This window comes from Schistocerca americana, chromosome 1 (genome assembly GCF_021461395.2).
Source record: "Schistocerca americana isolate TAMUIC-IGC-003095 chromosome 1, iqSchAmer2.1, whole genome shotgun sequence".
Classification (NCBI taxonomy): Eukaryota; Metazoa; Arthropoda; class Insecta; order Orthoptera; family Acrididae; genus Schistocerca; species Schistocerca americana.
The window spans coordinates 770,032,007-770,047,359 of NC_060119.1; the positions used below are offsets into that span (position 1 = coordinate 770,032,007).

General features: G+C 38.4%; 2 protein-coding genes across 3 annotated transcripts in view; one reads left to right on the top strand and one right to left on the bottom strand.

Moving 5' to 3' along the window:
* Positions 1-7,492, top strand: part of LOC124612138 (pyruvate dehydrogenase [acetyl-transferring]-phosphatase 1, mitochondrial) — a 34,017-nt gene extending 26,525 nt beyond the window's left edge. The window contains exon 3 of the mRNA XM_047140303.1: positions 6,132-7,492. Coding sequence (XP_046996259.1) covers positions 6,132-7,294 — 1,163 coding nt within the window. The 3' untranslated portion in view covers positions 7,295-7,492. The remainder of the gene's footprint in view (positions 1-6,131) is intronic.
* A 231-nt stretch (positions 7,493-7,723) lies between these two features.
* The window catches only part of LOC124612154 (vacuolar protein sorting-associated protein 4), a 175,819-nt gene continuing 168,189 nt past the window's right edge, over positions 7,724-15,353 (bottom strand). For both annotated transcript variants that reach the window (XM_047140305.1, XM_047140304.1), the window contains exon 9: positions 7,724-8,906. In XM_047140305.1, the coding sequence (XP_046996261.1) occupies positions 8,805-8,906 (102 nt within the window). In that variant the 3' untranslated portion in view covers positions 7,724-8,804. The remainder of the gene's footprint in view (positions 8,907-15,353) is intronic.

Consider the following 15,353-nt stretch of genomic DNA (forward strand, 5'->3'; position numbering starts at 1 on the left):
GTGAACTTAGGTCCCTCCATAGAAATCAAGTGTGAACTTGGATCCCTCCATAGGAATCCCATTAGCTGCTAGGGAAACAAATGTTGACCCAAGCTCTTTCTGCCTGAGGAACACTTTTACAACTAAGAGGTGGCACACATACCCCAGAAGTGGCCTACTAGAGACTGTTTTACCTCATCAGCCACTCACCTTATCAGCATGTAGCACACCCTGAGGCTGAGGTTTTTTATGTCTATATGGAGGTGTGTACTTCCCTCATGGCCCAGACAGTAAAACAGAGAACACTGTTCTCCAAAACAGAAAACGTTCCACTGCCATGCCTAACAGTCCCTGAAGTATGCCGAGAGTTTATGCTAGAAGGGTCTGGTGCCACCCAGTCCACACCTTGGCGAGGGTCGTTCAATAAGTAATGCACATTTTTTTCTCAGAATGTATTTATTGTTAAGAGTCAGAATTTGGTGACAATGTACATCAACATGTCTTGTCCATGTTCCGTTTTTCTACGTAGTCTCCATAACATTCTATGGTCATACACCAACATTGTGGAAGAGCATGTATTCCCTGCTGGTAAAAGCTTTTGTCCTGTAGGTGTAGTCATGTTTTCACTGCATGACTGACACACACGTCATCTTCAAAGTGTGCTTCCCGTAGAGAACCTTAAAGCAGCATTGTAATGTGGTGGTTGGCACAAATAATGGCATCCGCACGATTCAGCATGTCTGGAGCAGTGGCTGTGACAGGACATCCCAAGCGTGGCTGATCATGGAGCTCTGTTCCTGCATTTCCTGAGGCTGTAACTTTCTTTACCCATCACCCAACTGTACTATTATCAACTGCAGCATCACCATACACTGCACACAAACATTTATGGACGTTCACCAGTTTCTTTTTCTGCACACAAGAATTCGATAACAGCATGCTGATTGTAATGTGTGTCGTACGTAGACGCCATTTTGACACTGTACTACGGTTCTGCCACCTGTCAGAACGGTTCGAAACTTCGCTGACGCCCAGAACAAATATCAAATGTGAAGCACCAACAAGGATGTTTTTCTCTGTATATTAACGGCTTTTTAAAAAATGTGGGGCATTACTTACTGAATGATCCTGATATAATGCAATTCAAAGTAGACAGAGTACTTGCAGTTAATAGAGTACATGATATTGTGTTATGGACAGGAAATCTGATGAAGGAAAGACATTAGATTCATAGCATGTTTATGATTCATGCAGATGTAATATTGTAAGTGACACATTAATTAAACTGTAAAAATAGCATCAATGAGGAAATGACTGGGTGGTTGAGGGAATTCGTACAAAGATTTTACACTTCAAGATTATTATTTGAAGTGGTTGTAGCAGCCTTGGGTCTTACTTGGAAAGGTTGTTTAATTTAGGTTTAATCACTTAGGTGATACAAAATTTTGACACACTTCAGTACATTATTTTCTTTCTTTATTTATTACTTACCTGTGCACCCACCCACTCAGAATCCAACTTTTCCATCTAAACCAGACTCATTAATTTCTTCTTCCAGAGCACTGAAGACAATGTCATAAAAAAACCATATAGAGTGAGCAGCGGGCCAAGAAAGATACAGATAGCAGGTGAAAGCAGTATGGGACGAAATACAGATTGTCAACACACAACAGAGTTCTGTTGTCAGTTCAGAATTTGAACACTTATGTGGTAGCACAATGCAGAGTGCTGCCTGCAGGTTATCAACATAGAAAGTGCAATGGCAGCTACAACTTTTTACACACAGTGCTATCAAGACTAGGGCACCACCTGGCTAACTGCACTGCCAGAGTTGTACCTGGACTCTGGCAACAATGTGTTAGCTTCAAATTTTATGGCACTTATGATCTCCTTTTTTCTAAGAGGTTAGTTGTCGCATTGAAAATCTTCGTAGTCCTATGCTTCCAAATGACCTTTTGAAAGTAATTGGTGGCTGACTAGACAATTTGCGTCTGACTAGACAATTTGCTGACGTGGTTGTGTTCACTTTGGTACATATCCCATTATATTAATCTGGGATGATACTCTTAATTCTTCTCCTGATCCTGTCTTCCACTTGGTACAACAGTTGTACAACTGACATTGGAATAATTCACCTACATTTTTGTCTTGGCTTTCAGGATACACACAATATAGTTCTCTGTCATTAATGCCATACAGGTTCACTGTTTGTTCTTTTTGCTGAAATATGTTAGTTACAGGTATCCTCAGTGTTGTCATAGTGGTATTTCCATTTACAGATGTGCAGGTTCCTACAGCATCCAGATTTTTATATGTGAACTATCACTTCTTTGACCTCTGACAATGTGACAATGTCAGTTAATAGGAACAATGCTGAGTCCCACTGTGTTTCAGAGTTTTTCAAAGTCAGTCAATTCAGACATTTGAGAATGGGAAGGTCGTACCATCCCAAATAAGACAACACCTAGAACATACTATGGCAACAAACCAATCTATGATTTGATGAAAACTATACTTAAGGAAAAGATAGAGAAACTTCTCAAGTTAATATTTCACGTATAATGAGCTTGCTAGATTATATTATGCAGCAGAATACAACAGACTGCAAGGACGCATGTTTATGTGTTTGGGATTAATAATGGACTACTGGAGAGTTACATTCACAGATGGGTACTTTAAAGTTTAGCTCTTGGGGCAATGTCAAAGGCTGACCAATTCTGTATTAAGAAGATACGCAATTAAAGCTTAGATAGCATAAAACATGCTTACAAAAAGAGCGAAGATAATGTGTAATGGGAGAGAACATAATTATATAACTTGAGTCCAAGAGGTGAATGAGGAGACAACAAAGGTTGGAAATAATATGAAAATATTTCTAATTAGGAATACAGAAGGAGAGTGGATACCAATGAATGAACAAAGAAGACAATATAACATGAAGTGTGGTGACAAATATGTAAAAAGACTGCAGAGAGAGGATCAAAGCCAAGACAAATTTATATTGTGTAGAAAAGGGTTTAATATGACAACCAAGGCTTTGGAAAACTTGTGAGAAGAGAATAAAAGTACACATCTAAATCGTGTTGCCCTGCTATATCACTACTTGGTACCAAAAGTCAGGATTTGCAACTTTTATTATTATTTGTGCCTACATCTGGAAAAAAGTTGGGTGTTTCTCTATTTTTACTTGCAGTTGTTAAAACAAGGGGCTTGTAGTCAGGAGAAATTGAATTTAAACACCTGTATGGCACTCCTGCTTTAGGTATATTAAATGATGAGGGGCAAATGCTGGGACTGGTTCCTTTAAATGCTGGATAGAAATGAGCCAGGAAACCAACAACAATAGCAGCTGGTGCTTTGTGTCTTATGATCTCAGCAGGATTTTAAACAGTAAATTTGTTTCTTTTCTTAGCTCAAAATTATCCATTGAAGCTTGAACCTCTTGGGCTGGGGGAGGAAAAATAGCCTATTTTATCAACAGCTCCTTCAACAAAGTGTACAGAGTCAATATGTTACATTTGAGGTGTGACACCGCTCAGGAATTGGAAAGAATCTCCGATGGGGCAGCAAGAGGCCCCTGGAACTACTGCTGTAGAGAAGCAGAAAGTGCAGTACAACAACCAACAACACGTGTGTTATGTAAGATCATGATGAGCACTTCCTTTGACGATATCCAGTTCCTTTACAAAGAACTTAATAATATTAGAAGTTTGAATCTTGTGACAGAATGGAAGGGGCTCGGAAAGAACAGGAAAAATTGCTAGCTTTAGCTAGAGTACACACACACACACACACACACACACACACACACACACACACACAACCTGTACAGCTACATTGTGCTGGTTGAATATGCAGATCAGCAGGTAGACTGGGGTGAACTAGAGGAAGAAAGAAGCGGGACGAGGTGTTCAGGACAGGCAGCTGGCGGCAGCAGGTACACGGTATAGAAATGCTGGAGGGAGGACAGCAGGTGCCATGGTCTAAGACTGACACATGGGCACTGAACCCAGTGAGTTGATGCAGTGCACAATGATGATGTGTGGGGATGACATGACATGACATGACAGTGGAAGGGGAAACTTGGTTAAAGGGTATGCGTGCACTGGTTTAGGAAAGAGTGAGGCCAGGAGGATTATGGGAGTGAATAATGTGTTGCAAGTGTAACTCCAATCTGTGTAGTTCAGAAAAGCTTTGCTGAAGGGAAGTATTTTGATGGCATGGATTTTGAAGTAGCGATTGGACTTGAGCATGTTTTGCTCAGCAGCTGTGGTTAATTCCGTTCTTGGCCACAGTTTCATTCAGATAGCAGGATGTTGGTGGTAATGCCCTCATAAAATCCTGTGCAGAAATTCCTATTACAGAACTAGCATAGAATGTGCTGGGTGGGTGAAATGGCAGGTCTTGCAGCTGGGCCATTCACAGGGATTTGACCCCTGCAGCAAAGGTTTGGAGTGGGAGTGGCATATGGATGGACCAAGAAGTTGGTAGGTCAGATGTTTGGCAGAATACCACGTTAGAAGAGTTAAGTAGGATTGCGCACAGGACATCCCTACCTGGTGAAGGACATGGTTCATCTGCTCCAGTCCAGGGTGATAGTAGATGATGAAGGGGCTGCTCCTTTGCAGCTGATTCTTTGGGGTTGTAGGAGTATTAGGGAGTGTGAAGATATGGTTTGGGAAATCTGCAGACTAGGTTTTGGAGGATGGTACCTTCAGCATACTGGGCAATGGAATTTTTCTCATTCCTGGTATGCCGTCCATAGATGGCCAGGCTAAATGGGAATAATATTTGGATGTGGGAGCTGTGACAACTGTCGAAATGCATGTGCTATTGGTGGTTAGAGGGTTTATGGATGGAGTCATCAGAGAGGTGGCCAACAATCAGAAAGGCGATATATTGGGCAGTGGAGGATCTTTACTCCTAAATTAAGTATATTATACTAGAACTTCCGTTACCATATTGGTAAATGTTAAAATTGGCAAAGGTGTAGTACAGAAGTGAAATAATTGTGGTACCTAACAAGGGGAAAAATAAATAAGATGGACAAATAGCCCAGGCGAATAAAAAAGTTCAACAAAAGAAATTTAGTGATATTAAATATTGAAAGAAGTAGTTTTTGAAAATGCAGTAAATGAATGTGTAAAAACATTAAGTTTTTTCATAAGATGACATATATTGCAAAAATAAAGTGGATGTGAAAAAGAGTGGAAAGCATACCAGAAGAAGGGAAATATTATTCGAACGTAAAGATATGCTACGGCATTTGGGAATAGACAGACACTAGAAGAAGCAGATTTTGTTGAATTGGCAAAGATAGGTTGAAATATGTAAAATGATTTTCAAATGTTGTGGATATATAGATATGAAAAGTTTAGCATAAGACAGAGGTAAAAAGTGTTGTTGGTGAATGTCTTCCCCTTCCTCTCTGTCCCCTTATTGAAGGAATATGTTCAATTACTTATATTTGAGGAGGAAGTAGTTGTAGGTATGTTATAAATGAATTTTCACATATTGTTAGTAGGTTGATTTAAAAGTTTGCGTATTCAAGTAATTTTATGTAGTTACTTTTCTTAACTTGCCTCCTCATAGTTTGTTAAACAAACACTGCATTTACTTTATTCTCTTACTGTCTGCATTACATAAATGAGTTTACTGTTACAGTATAATGATTTAGAATAAAACATTTCCTGATGACAGCATTGTTATATTTTTAGTTTCCAACATAGAAAAGAAAGTTAGTGATACTGTTAAAAAAGGCAGCAGAAATAAGAGCTCCTGACATGCACACAGTTAATACAGATGATGTGATGTATAACTGTGTTGTGTTCATACGTACACTTCATCAGATTTTTGAACAGCACTAAATTATTTCTAAAGTAAATTTTTATTTCTCTTCTTGTACAAAAGCAGACAAAAGAAAAAAAATCTGTTAAGAGAGTGTACTTAACTCTGAAATTAAAGGCAGATTACTGCAAATGTGGTCTAGTGTGTTGCTGTTACAGTTCTTGAATAATAAATGATAGTGTACTAATTTCAGTATTTTTGTATGTAATAAGCTGTGCATTCTATTATAAGTTTTAATTACATTGCTACCAGAGTTGAAATGTGTGGACTCAAAAAACTTTTTAATTTTTTTTCCCTACCCACAGGAATGCTAGTAGGAGTTTTTGATGGTCATGGTGGACCATCTTGTGCTCAGGTTGTTGCCAAACGACTTCTTCATTATATAGCTGCTTGTCTACTTCCACCAGATGATCTACAGAGGTACCTACAGTCACTGGGGAATGATGAATGTATCAAATTATTAGAAGAGTATAATGATAAAGTAGTGTTAACAGAAGAATTGAGTGAATTATACAAAAACAGTTTTTTAACTTTTGTTAAAGAGCTTTCTGGCACAAAAACATCTCATATGGATTTTCATATGAAAGAAGCCATGGAAAGAGCTTTTTTGAGACTAGATGAAGATATATCTCGTGAAGCATTACAGGATCAGAGTGGCAGGATTAATATAGAAACATTAACAGTTGCCATGTCTGGAGCAGTTGCATGTGTAGCTCATATAGATGGACCACATTTGCATATAGCAAGTGCTGGTGACTGTGTTGGTGTCATAGGTGTGTTAAATGATGGTGGTACATGGGTAGCTAAGAAGTTGACAACAGAACATAATTCTGATAACAGAACTGAAGTTGAGAGAATACTGAAAGAGCACCCACCAAATGAAAGAGATACTGTCATAAAAATGGAACGACTCTTAGGCCAGTTAGCTCCTCTGAGAGCTCTGGGTGATTTCAGATACAAATGGAGCAGGGATATTCTCAATCATATTGTCAAACCATACTTTGGAGAAAATTCTTTAGCTCCTCATTATTACACTCCACCGTATCTCACAGCTTGTCCAGATGTCACTCATTATCGGCTTACACCAAGAGACAAATTTCTTGTTATTGCTTCAGACGGACTTTGGGATTTAGTGTCACCATTGCAAGTTGTGAGACTTGTAGGTGAACATATGAGTGGCAAAGTGACTTTAAGTCCCTTTCGGTTACCTAGAAAAAATATGCGTATATCTGAAATAAATAAGATGTTACTTCAGCGTAAGGAAGGCCTGAAGAAAAAACCTATTGATACAAATGCTGCTACTCATTTACTTAGAAATGCTTTAGGTGGAACTGAATATGGTATTGATCACGGTAAACTTTCACAACTACTTAGCATGCCAGAAGGAATTGTGAGGTTATTTCGTGACGACATCACAATCTCAGTAATTTACTTTGATTCTGAATATCTGAGGCACTGCCCTCCATGAAACTGGGTATCTTTATATGCAAGTGATGGTGACTGCAGGTACTTTAAAACAAAATAAATAGCTCCGTGTAATTATGTATGTAACATTACATATATATATTTATTTATTTTCTGTTAGATGAGGCATTTACTGATTTAATTTATACAATGTACAGATCAAAGTGTTATAGCAATACAATATAAATATCTCATTACCAAAGTTTAGTACTTTAACTTACATCTTTCATAATATACAAGCTTCTGACAAGCATGTTGAAGTGTCTTTCTGATATCAGCACAATGAGCAGCTATATCACGATATTGAGTCATACGAAATAAAATTATTTCTTTCAAAAATACTCTAATTTATGCCGTGTGGAACAGTATGTATTGGCATTACTGGCTCTGTGGTACTTTTAACAGTCTTACACAATTTAAATGGACAAGCAGGTGACATGCATAAAAATTTATTTACTGTCATTCCTGTGGTTTTACACACTGCTCTTTCCTTGTCAGCAATATCACTGTAAAACAACTAAACAACAAAAATTATCACCCTTGTGGAATATTGATTCCTGGCAACATGTAAGAGTGAATTCTGCTCTAATAACAAGGGCAGTAAAAACTTACATTAAAGCTGAGATGGAGATGTACAACACCCCACTCCTAAAGCAATTTATATACTGAATCTATTAGCCATATGACTGTACAAGGTTATATTACGTGAATGGAGTCATACAACATTGAAGTTACATGTAAACAAATGTAAAAACATTCACACACTAAAGAACATGGTTTGCTATATTTCAGCTCACACTTAGATCTTTGTTATGTACATCACAATATAACACAAAAATTGCCTAAAAGGGTTAAATGAAAGACAGGTATAAAATATCCATAAAAATTAACTTTTAGGAAGTGGACATAAAAAAATGAAACTGAAGTTAAACACATGAAATTTTCTGTATTTATTTTAGCAAGTTTGCTCTAACCTGAAATTCATCATTGATGCAGTTTTGTGGATCCCTCTTCTCTCCCAGGAAAGGAAGAAAATATCATCATTTAGGTGAAGACAAGCAATTCACGAGCTCACAAAATCATTATCTCTTTACATCCTTTCTAGAATTTTAAGTATTTTTAGGCAGAAGTAAAATGCAACAAATATTAACTAACTCTTCTGGTCATGTTCCAGTTTCATTCAGACTGAAACCCTCTTGCCTTAATCAGAGGGAGAACACGCCCGTTACGGCTCTACACATGCTAAATGCTCTTATTTACCAAAATAATTTCCACACATGCGCACGAAGTGATGTTTCAAATTCAACAGTATACAGTTTTGGTGGCACTGCCTCCTTGCCCTTCCATTCTACTGTAACTATGCATTGTTCAGTACAAGAATATCACACACAGACAATTCACTCTTGCTTTGCAACAGCTTTTTACAAGCATGCAAAAAAATAAGAGTTCAAGGAGACCGTGATTCATAAAATATAAACTTCTTGAAATAGCCAGATGAAGACTGAAAGCTGCAGTTAACCTTCCTGGCCAAAATCTTCCTTAAACTTCTCAAGTTTTGTCATATCCTCTTCATTTAGTGTTGGTTTGGATGTTGCTAAAGATCGAAGCATGTCATTCTATGTGACAAATGGCAACATGGAAAGAAAAGAAGAGAAAATCATTTACACACATGTAGACAAAAAAGTACAAAATATGATACTCTAACTAATAACAAACTTTTTACATAGGAGCATTAAACTTCATGGCAATTCTGGAAACAAATTGAATTGTGCTGCCCTCTTTCACTGAGTCTGCAAACAATGTAATGTTCACTATTTCCTAGGAGTATGGCTACCAGGTTAAACACAAAGTCCTGACTGCATAACTTGAGCAGTGTATTAACTATCTACAGCTGCTGTTGTCTCAAACCTGGTTGTTATACCTGCAAAACAAATAGTTACTTGTGGCAGTTGCGTGCATTAACACAAAGCTCTAACTGCTTGTATTTTTGATTATCTGCCAGAACATCATTCTAAAACAATTTATTTACATGAAGAAATAACTTAGAACTAAACCCAATTTAAATTCTATTCAGAAACTAATATTTTATTGTTTCCATTGAATTAGTCTACGATTTGTCTTTATTCTGAAGTTTATATCACGAATGCTAAGACAGTGAAAGGGGTGTGGGGGTGGTTTGCACGCAGAGACAAACAGCAACATTGTAATGGCATGTACAGTAACTATGTCTATCAGTATAGAGGAGTAGTGTCTTACAGTGGATAGCGTTTTGGCTTACCATGCACGAGGTCGAGCATTCGATTCTGGGTTGAGATTAGAGTGCGTTTTCTACAAAACATTTGCACTTACATACTACGTACATGGAAATGGAAATACGATCGTTTTCACTGGACAGCTTTTAAACAAGCCTTTTGCACCCTGTGGATGCAAATTGTTTCACATCACTGCATCTACTAGATTTCAAACCTGTACCCTCCTCCAATGGTCCCATCGATTATTCTTGTGACATTCAGGTCCATTACATTTCATTCAGGCATTACATCAATCGGGCTAGCAACATGTTTTGCAAGTAATTTCCAAACTCTGTTACCATTTGTGTTTATCATCACCATTCAAACCACTAATTAATCCTTTCAACACTGAGTCTGATAAGTGCATGCTGTTTTTAGTAAGTATCGCCATGGGAAAGAGTGCAATGCGAAAATGAACATTCACAGTTAGAATGTCGGGATGAACCATGCAGAAACAAAATATTTAAGAGAAGGTGATTCGTGTTAGATGGAACAGTCCACTGGGACTAATGATGTGTGTATTCTAAATGTGGTGTTCACCAGACAGAATTAGTTGCTAGAGGAGTAACGCGCCCATGACCGACTCTATATACATTTGTACACATATCTTATTTTCTTCTTGTTATATTCTAAAAGAATGTGGTAGATGTATGGCATACACAAATGATGAATATGTGGATACGCTTCTCGTCCGTGATGCATGTAACAACTGGGCTGGTGTCGTTGCTCATGATTATGCTGCTAGATATCCTGGTGGAATTCATCCAGATAAAAATGTGTTTACTCATCTGAAGCTTCGCCTTCATGAGACTGGTTCTCTCCTTCCACCATCTCGTGACACAGGTCGTCCATGGACTCACTGTACTCCAGCTACTGAGATCATACACCAAGAATCCTATGGAAGTACGTGTAGCATAGCGAGGCAGCTGCGTGTCTCGCAATGCACTGTCGGTGACATGCTGCACAAGCATGGTCTGTTATTCTTTAACGCAACACCTGCATCCTATGGACCGTCATCTGCAGATGCAATTCTTTGAATGGTTCCAACAACAACAACAAGAAACCAATGCTGACTTCATAAACACTGTCAGATGAAGCAGTATTTACTCTTGAGGGTGTCTTCAATATGCACAATGCCCACCATTCATGTTAACCCGCACATCACCCACGACCATGGATGTCAGGTTCGCTTTGGCATCAACGTCTGGGCCAGAAAATTGGGAGACAGGAGTTTGGATCCCTGATCGGTTGACTGCACGAAGGTATTGAGCATTCCTCAAACTATTTGCCTAACACACTCCCGGACTTCACGTTCGGCATAGGTTACGATTTCAATATGATGGTGCATCTCCACACTTTGGAATTAATGTGCGACAGTATTTAGAAACAACATTTTCAGGGAAATAGCTTGGTCCAGTTGTATGGCCTCTGCGTTCACTTGACCTAAATCCCCTGGATTTATTTCTGTCATGACACTTGAAGGAGCATGTGATTTCTACTCCGCCGATACATGTGGAAGAACAGATAGCTCGAGTTCATGCTGCTCTTGCATTGGTGGATGCAGCTATGTTGCGAAGAGTCCAGAGCTGTATGATCCAAAGGGTTGTGCAATGTTTGGACGTGCAGGGGTGTCACTTTGATAATCTGCTCTGAGGACAATAAATTCTTTTTTAAACGCATTGTGATCATTAACATAGAAATTATTATTGTCACTGGTTGCCAATATCTTACATTTGAGAGGAAGTACTGCACGTAGATAAATGACTAGTAGATGTTGAGTTATTCAACTGTGCAATCATCTTTAGCATCTAGAAACTGATGCTGTTTTTGTAGTTATTCTGTCCTATGACTGTTTGTGTGTTTGTTTCAACTGTATATTTCTCATGTGTGTGACCATGTTCCTGCTTGTTCGCCACCACAAAACACTGTACTATGTAAATGTTGGATACATGTGGCTTAAGAAACAGTATTGTACAGAAAAATGAAATTGGCAAACAGAAACAAGTATGCCTCGACCCAGAATTGAACCCTTGACCTCCTGCATGCTAAGCAAAACGCTATCCACCGTACCAACTGCACAGCACTAATACTACATCCTGTCAGATGTAGTTACTGTATGTGTCATTACAGTACTGCCAGACTGCCAGTCTTTAATGTCCATTTACTGTCAGAAATATGAACAGGATAAAATTTTGTGAGAGACATTTCTGTATCGCTAGTGTGTGAGGAAGTGCGCTGCAAAGTGCTTGAATTTTTCTTCATCCTGTATACATTATATGTAAAATTTTGTTTACTTAGAAGTGGCTGATAACAAAAATCTGTCCCTGTTCATCTTAGTATTTATGAATTTGTTGTATATAACTTTTTACCTCCCCACAAAATGACTAACCTACTGCCATTTTCACTCATATCTGCACTAGTAACCTGCAAAGAACAACTAGTAGGTGATGCCAACTTCCTTCAAATCCTTCACGATTATTAAAAATGGCAAACTATACCTATAGTATTTTTGCTTTCAAAGCTCTTCCACAGTCCACAAATATGATGATGCACTTCATTTTCTGGAACATCCATGAAATTATTCTCAAGCCCAGCATTTCCTCTTCATTGCCATCAATACACAATTTTAGCACCTCGTCATGTGCTGATCCTGTTCAAATGAAACGATCAAATTTTTCTCATGTGCTGCTTGGTGTTTCAGGCCACATCTCCATTTATAAATCTGCAAATTGGTCAATTCCACAGAGGTCCATGGCTGCTGTTGTCCTTGAACTCTCATGAATCAAGATGTCACGAGTTAGGAGAAATGCATTTATAAGTTCTCTGGTGTTTTGAGTCATACTGTCATTTCCTATTCCTAGTTGTTACCTTTTCTGTGTATACAGATGAAACAATATTAATTAAATGTTACTCTCCGTCAAATAATCAACTGTTTGATTTAAAATAGCACAGCTAACTTTGTGAAGAATGTTGTGATGTTTTGGTTGTTTTTTTCTATTTTTTTCCCCATGACCTGTGGCAAACAATTGTTTTATAACCACTTGGCACTGACTTCAGTGACATGTTCAGTGCAACGAAAGAAACAAGCGATCATTGTCTTGGAAGCACTTTGTGAACAAATGTTTTGGTTCATCTTGGAATACAGAAGTTGACTGCTGCTTTGTTTCCAACTCATTTGTAAATATCTATATTTAGTTCTGTGTTAGTGTCATTTTCTCAGGTAAATTTTATTATTATTTCCTCACCCCAATTCACAGAAGCTTTTTTTTTTTCTTTCTTAGCTTTGGCCAGGAAAGATCTTTTACACAGTTAAATGTTACTATAAATAACACGATGATCCACTTCTCTCATGTTGCGGACGGCACTGATAGTTTCTGGAACAACACTTCATGTTTTCTCCTTGTCTTTCAGGGAGAAAACTTGATAAATATGAAAGTTTATTACAAATGTTACACTTATAAACTAGGAAAGTCCCCATTTTGTGGCTAATTGCAAGCAGAGAAACACACATTATGCCTAAGTCTATTTCCCAAAAGGTTCTTTCACCACCAGTCCAAAATGGCCAGGAACTCAGCAGACTGATACTAATTTCCATATCTGCTATAATGGAAAAAATGTGTGTTCAATAATACGAACAATTTTTTTCTGCTGGGGAAATACTGATGGATAGAGTGCACAGCACAAAGTATATCAGAGCAGAAACAGCATTTCATATCGATCTGCTCTATTGCGAGGATAATCCCAAAAGTAAATTCTCCTACTTTTTTGTAAGTACATTGATCTGTTTATTTCTACATTAGTTTACAGCTTGAACATTTAGCTATTTTTAGACTAATCACCATTTCTGTCGATGCATTTTTGTAGACGCTGTGGCAGTTTTTGTATGCCCATGTCATACCAGCTTGCCGCCATGCTGTTCAGAAAGTTATGAAACTCTTTTCTCACCTCGTCATTGGAGCTGAATCGCTTTCCGGCCAAATGTTCTTTTAACCTAGGAAACAGGTGATAGTCACTGGGCGTCAAGTCAGGACTATAGGGGTGGGTGATTACATTCCACTGAAACTGTTGAAGGAGAGCAACGGTTTGCCGAGCGATGTGTGGACGAGTGTTGTCATGGAAAATGTGAACGCCCTTGATCAACATTCCTCTTCTCCGGTTCTGAATTGCCAGTTTGAGTTTTTTCAGAGTCTCACAGTACCTGTTAGCGTTAATTGTGGTCCCAGCGATTCAGCTCCGACAACGAGGTGAAAGAAGAGGTTCATAACTTTCTGAACAGCATGGCGGCGAGCTGGGATGACATGAGCATACAAAAACTGCCATGCATCGACAGAAATGGTGATTATGTCGAAAAATAGCTAAATGTGCAAGCTGTAAATAGATGTAAACCATTGCAGGAATAAACACGTCTATGTGCTTATAAAAAAATAGGAGACCTTACTTTTGGGATTACCCTCGTACATTAAGAATTAATTAATAGATCAGTTTTACAGGCACTCCAAGGAAATATGACTGCCATAGTCAGACAAGTTTGTGCACACAACTTCAAAATCATTGTGATCGACAACATCCTACATACAATCTCAACTTAAAAAAAGATTTCGAATATAAGACTTACTGTACCTCAAAAATATGGAAGGAATCAATTTACAAGGTTGTAAATAACTATTTACTCAACCATGGATTCAGGATGACTAATTTATTGGTAAGTTAAAACAACAGAAGAAAATATTTTTTTTTATTGTCAAAGTTCGGTTCTTTTCACTATGTAAGCTTCAAGTTTCCAAATAAAAATTAGTCTGCAGACTGGAAGTTTTGTTACAAGTAATGTATTTTATCAACTAATGGAAAAATGCTGCTATCTGAATACAAAAAAGGTGAATATGTTTCTGTTTAAAAGATTGACTAAAAAGTGGGGGTAGCACCTTTAAAATTTTTCCTCAAAAATTTTGGCTTGCAAATGTATTGGTGCTATTTTTAACATGCAGCTCACCTTTCATTTCCATAAGTTTCCCTACCTGTAACACAATCACACCCACTAATCCATCGTTGTAAATTGCTCATAACCATTCACTCCCACTGCCCATTCTCTTTCTCACTTGTTAACACCCCCCCCCCCCCCCCCCCCCGTCTCTCAGCCTGTCCCCCTCCTCCTCTTCCTCTTCCACTACTACTACTACTACTACTACTACTACTACTACTATTTTCCTCTCTCTCATTGCTACTGTCTCATTCATTTGTCCGCAGCTAGTGGTCTAGGGGCTAGCATTGCTGCCTCTGGATCATAGGGTCCCGGATTCAATTTCCGGCCGAGTCGGGGATTTTCTCTGCCCGGGGACTGGGTGTTTGTGTTGTCCTCATTATATCATCATTTCTGAGAGTGACTAGATTGGATTATGAAAAGAAAAAGGATTGTGTAAAAATTGGGACTTTGAATGGGCACTGATGACTGCACAGTTGAGTGCCCCACAAACCAAACATCATTTTCTCATTGTTGCTGTCTCCTCTCACTGTCACTGTTCTCTCTTCCCCATTGTCACTGTCATAGAGACTATCTCCCATCACCACTGACTCTCACCCACTGCCAAGGTCTCCTCCGCTCTTTCCATAACACAACCACTGTCTACTATCTTCCAGTATTTATTACTTTTCTGCCTCTTTTCCACTGCCACTGTTTCCTCCCTTCAGCATAAAAAAGCATGAATATTGAGGGGTAACATATCTCTTACTCCCTCTGTCTCTTTAACCAACAAAAGGTAGTCATGACCCTGAGCA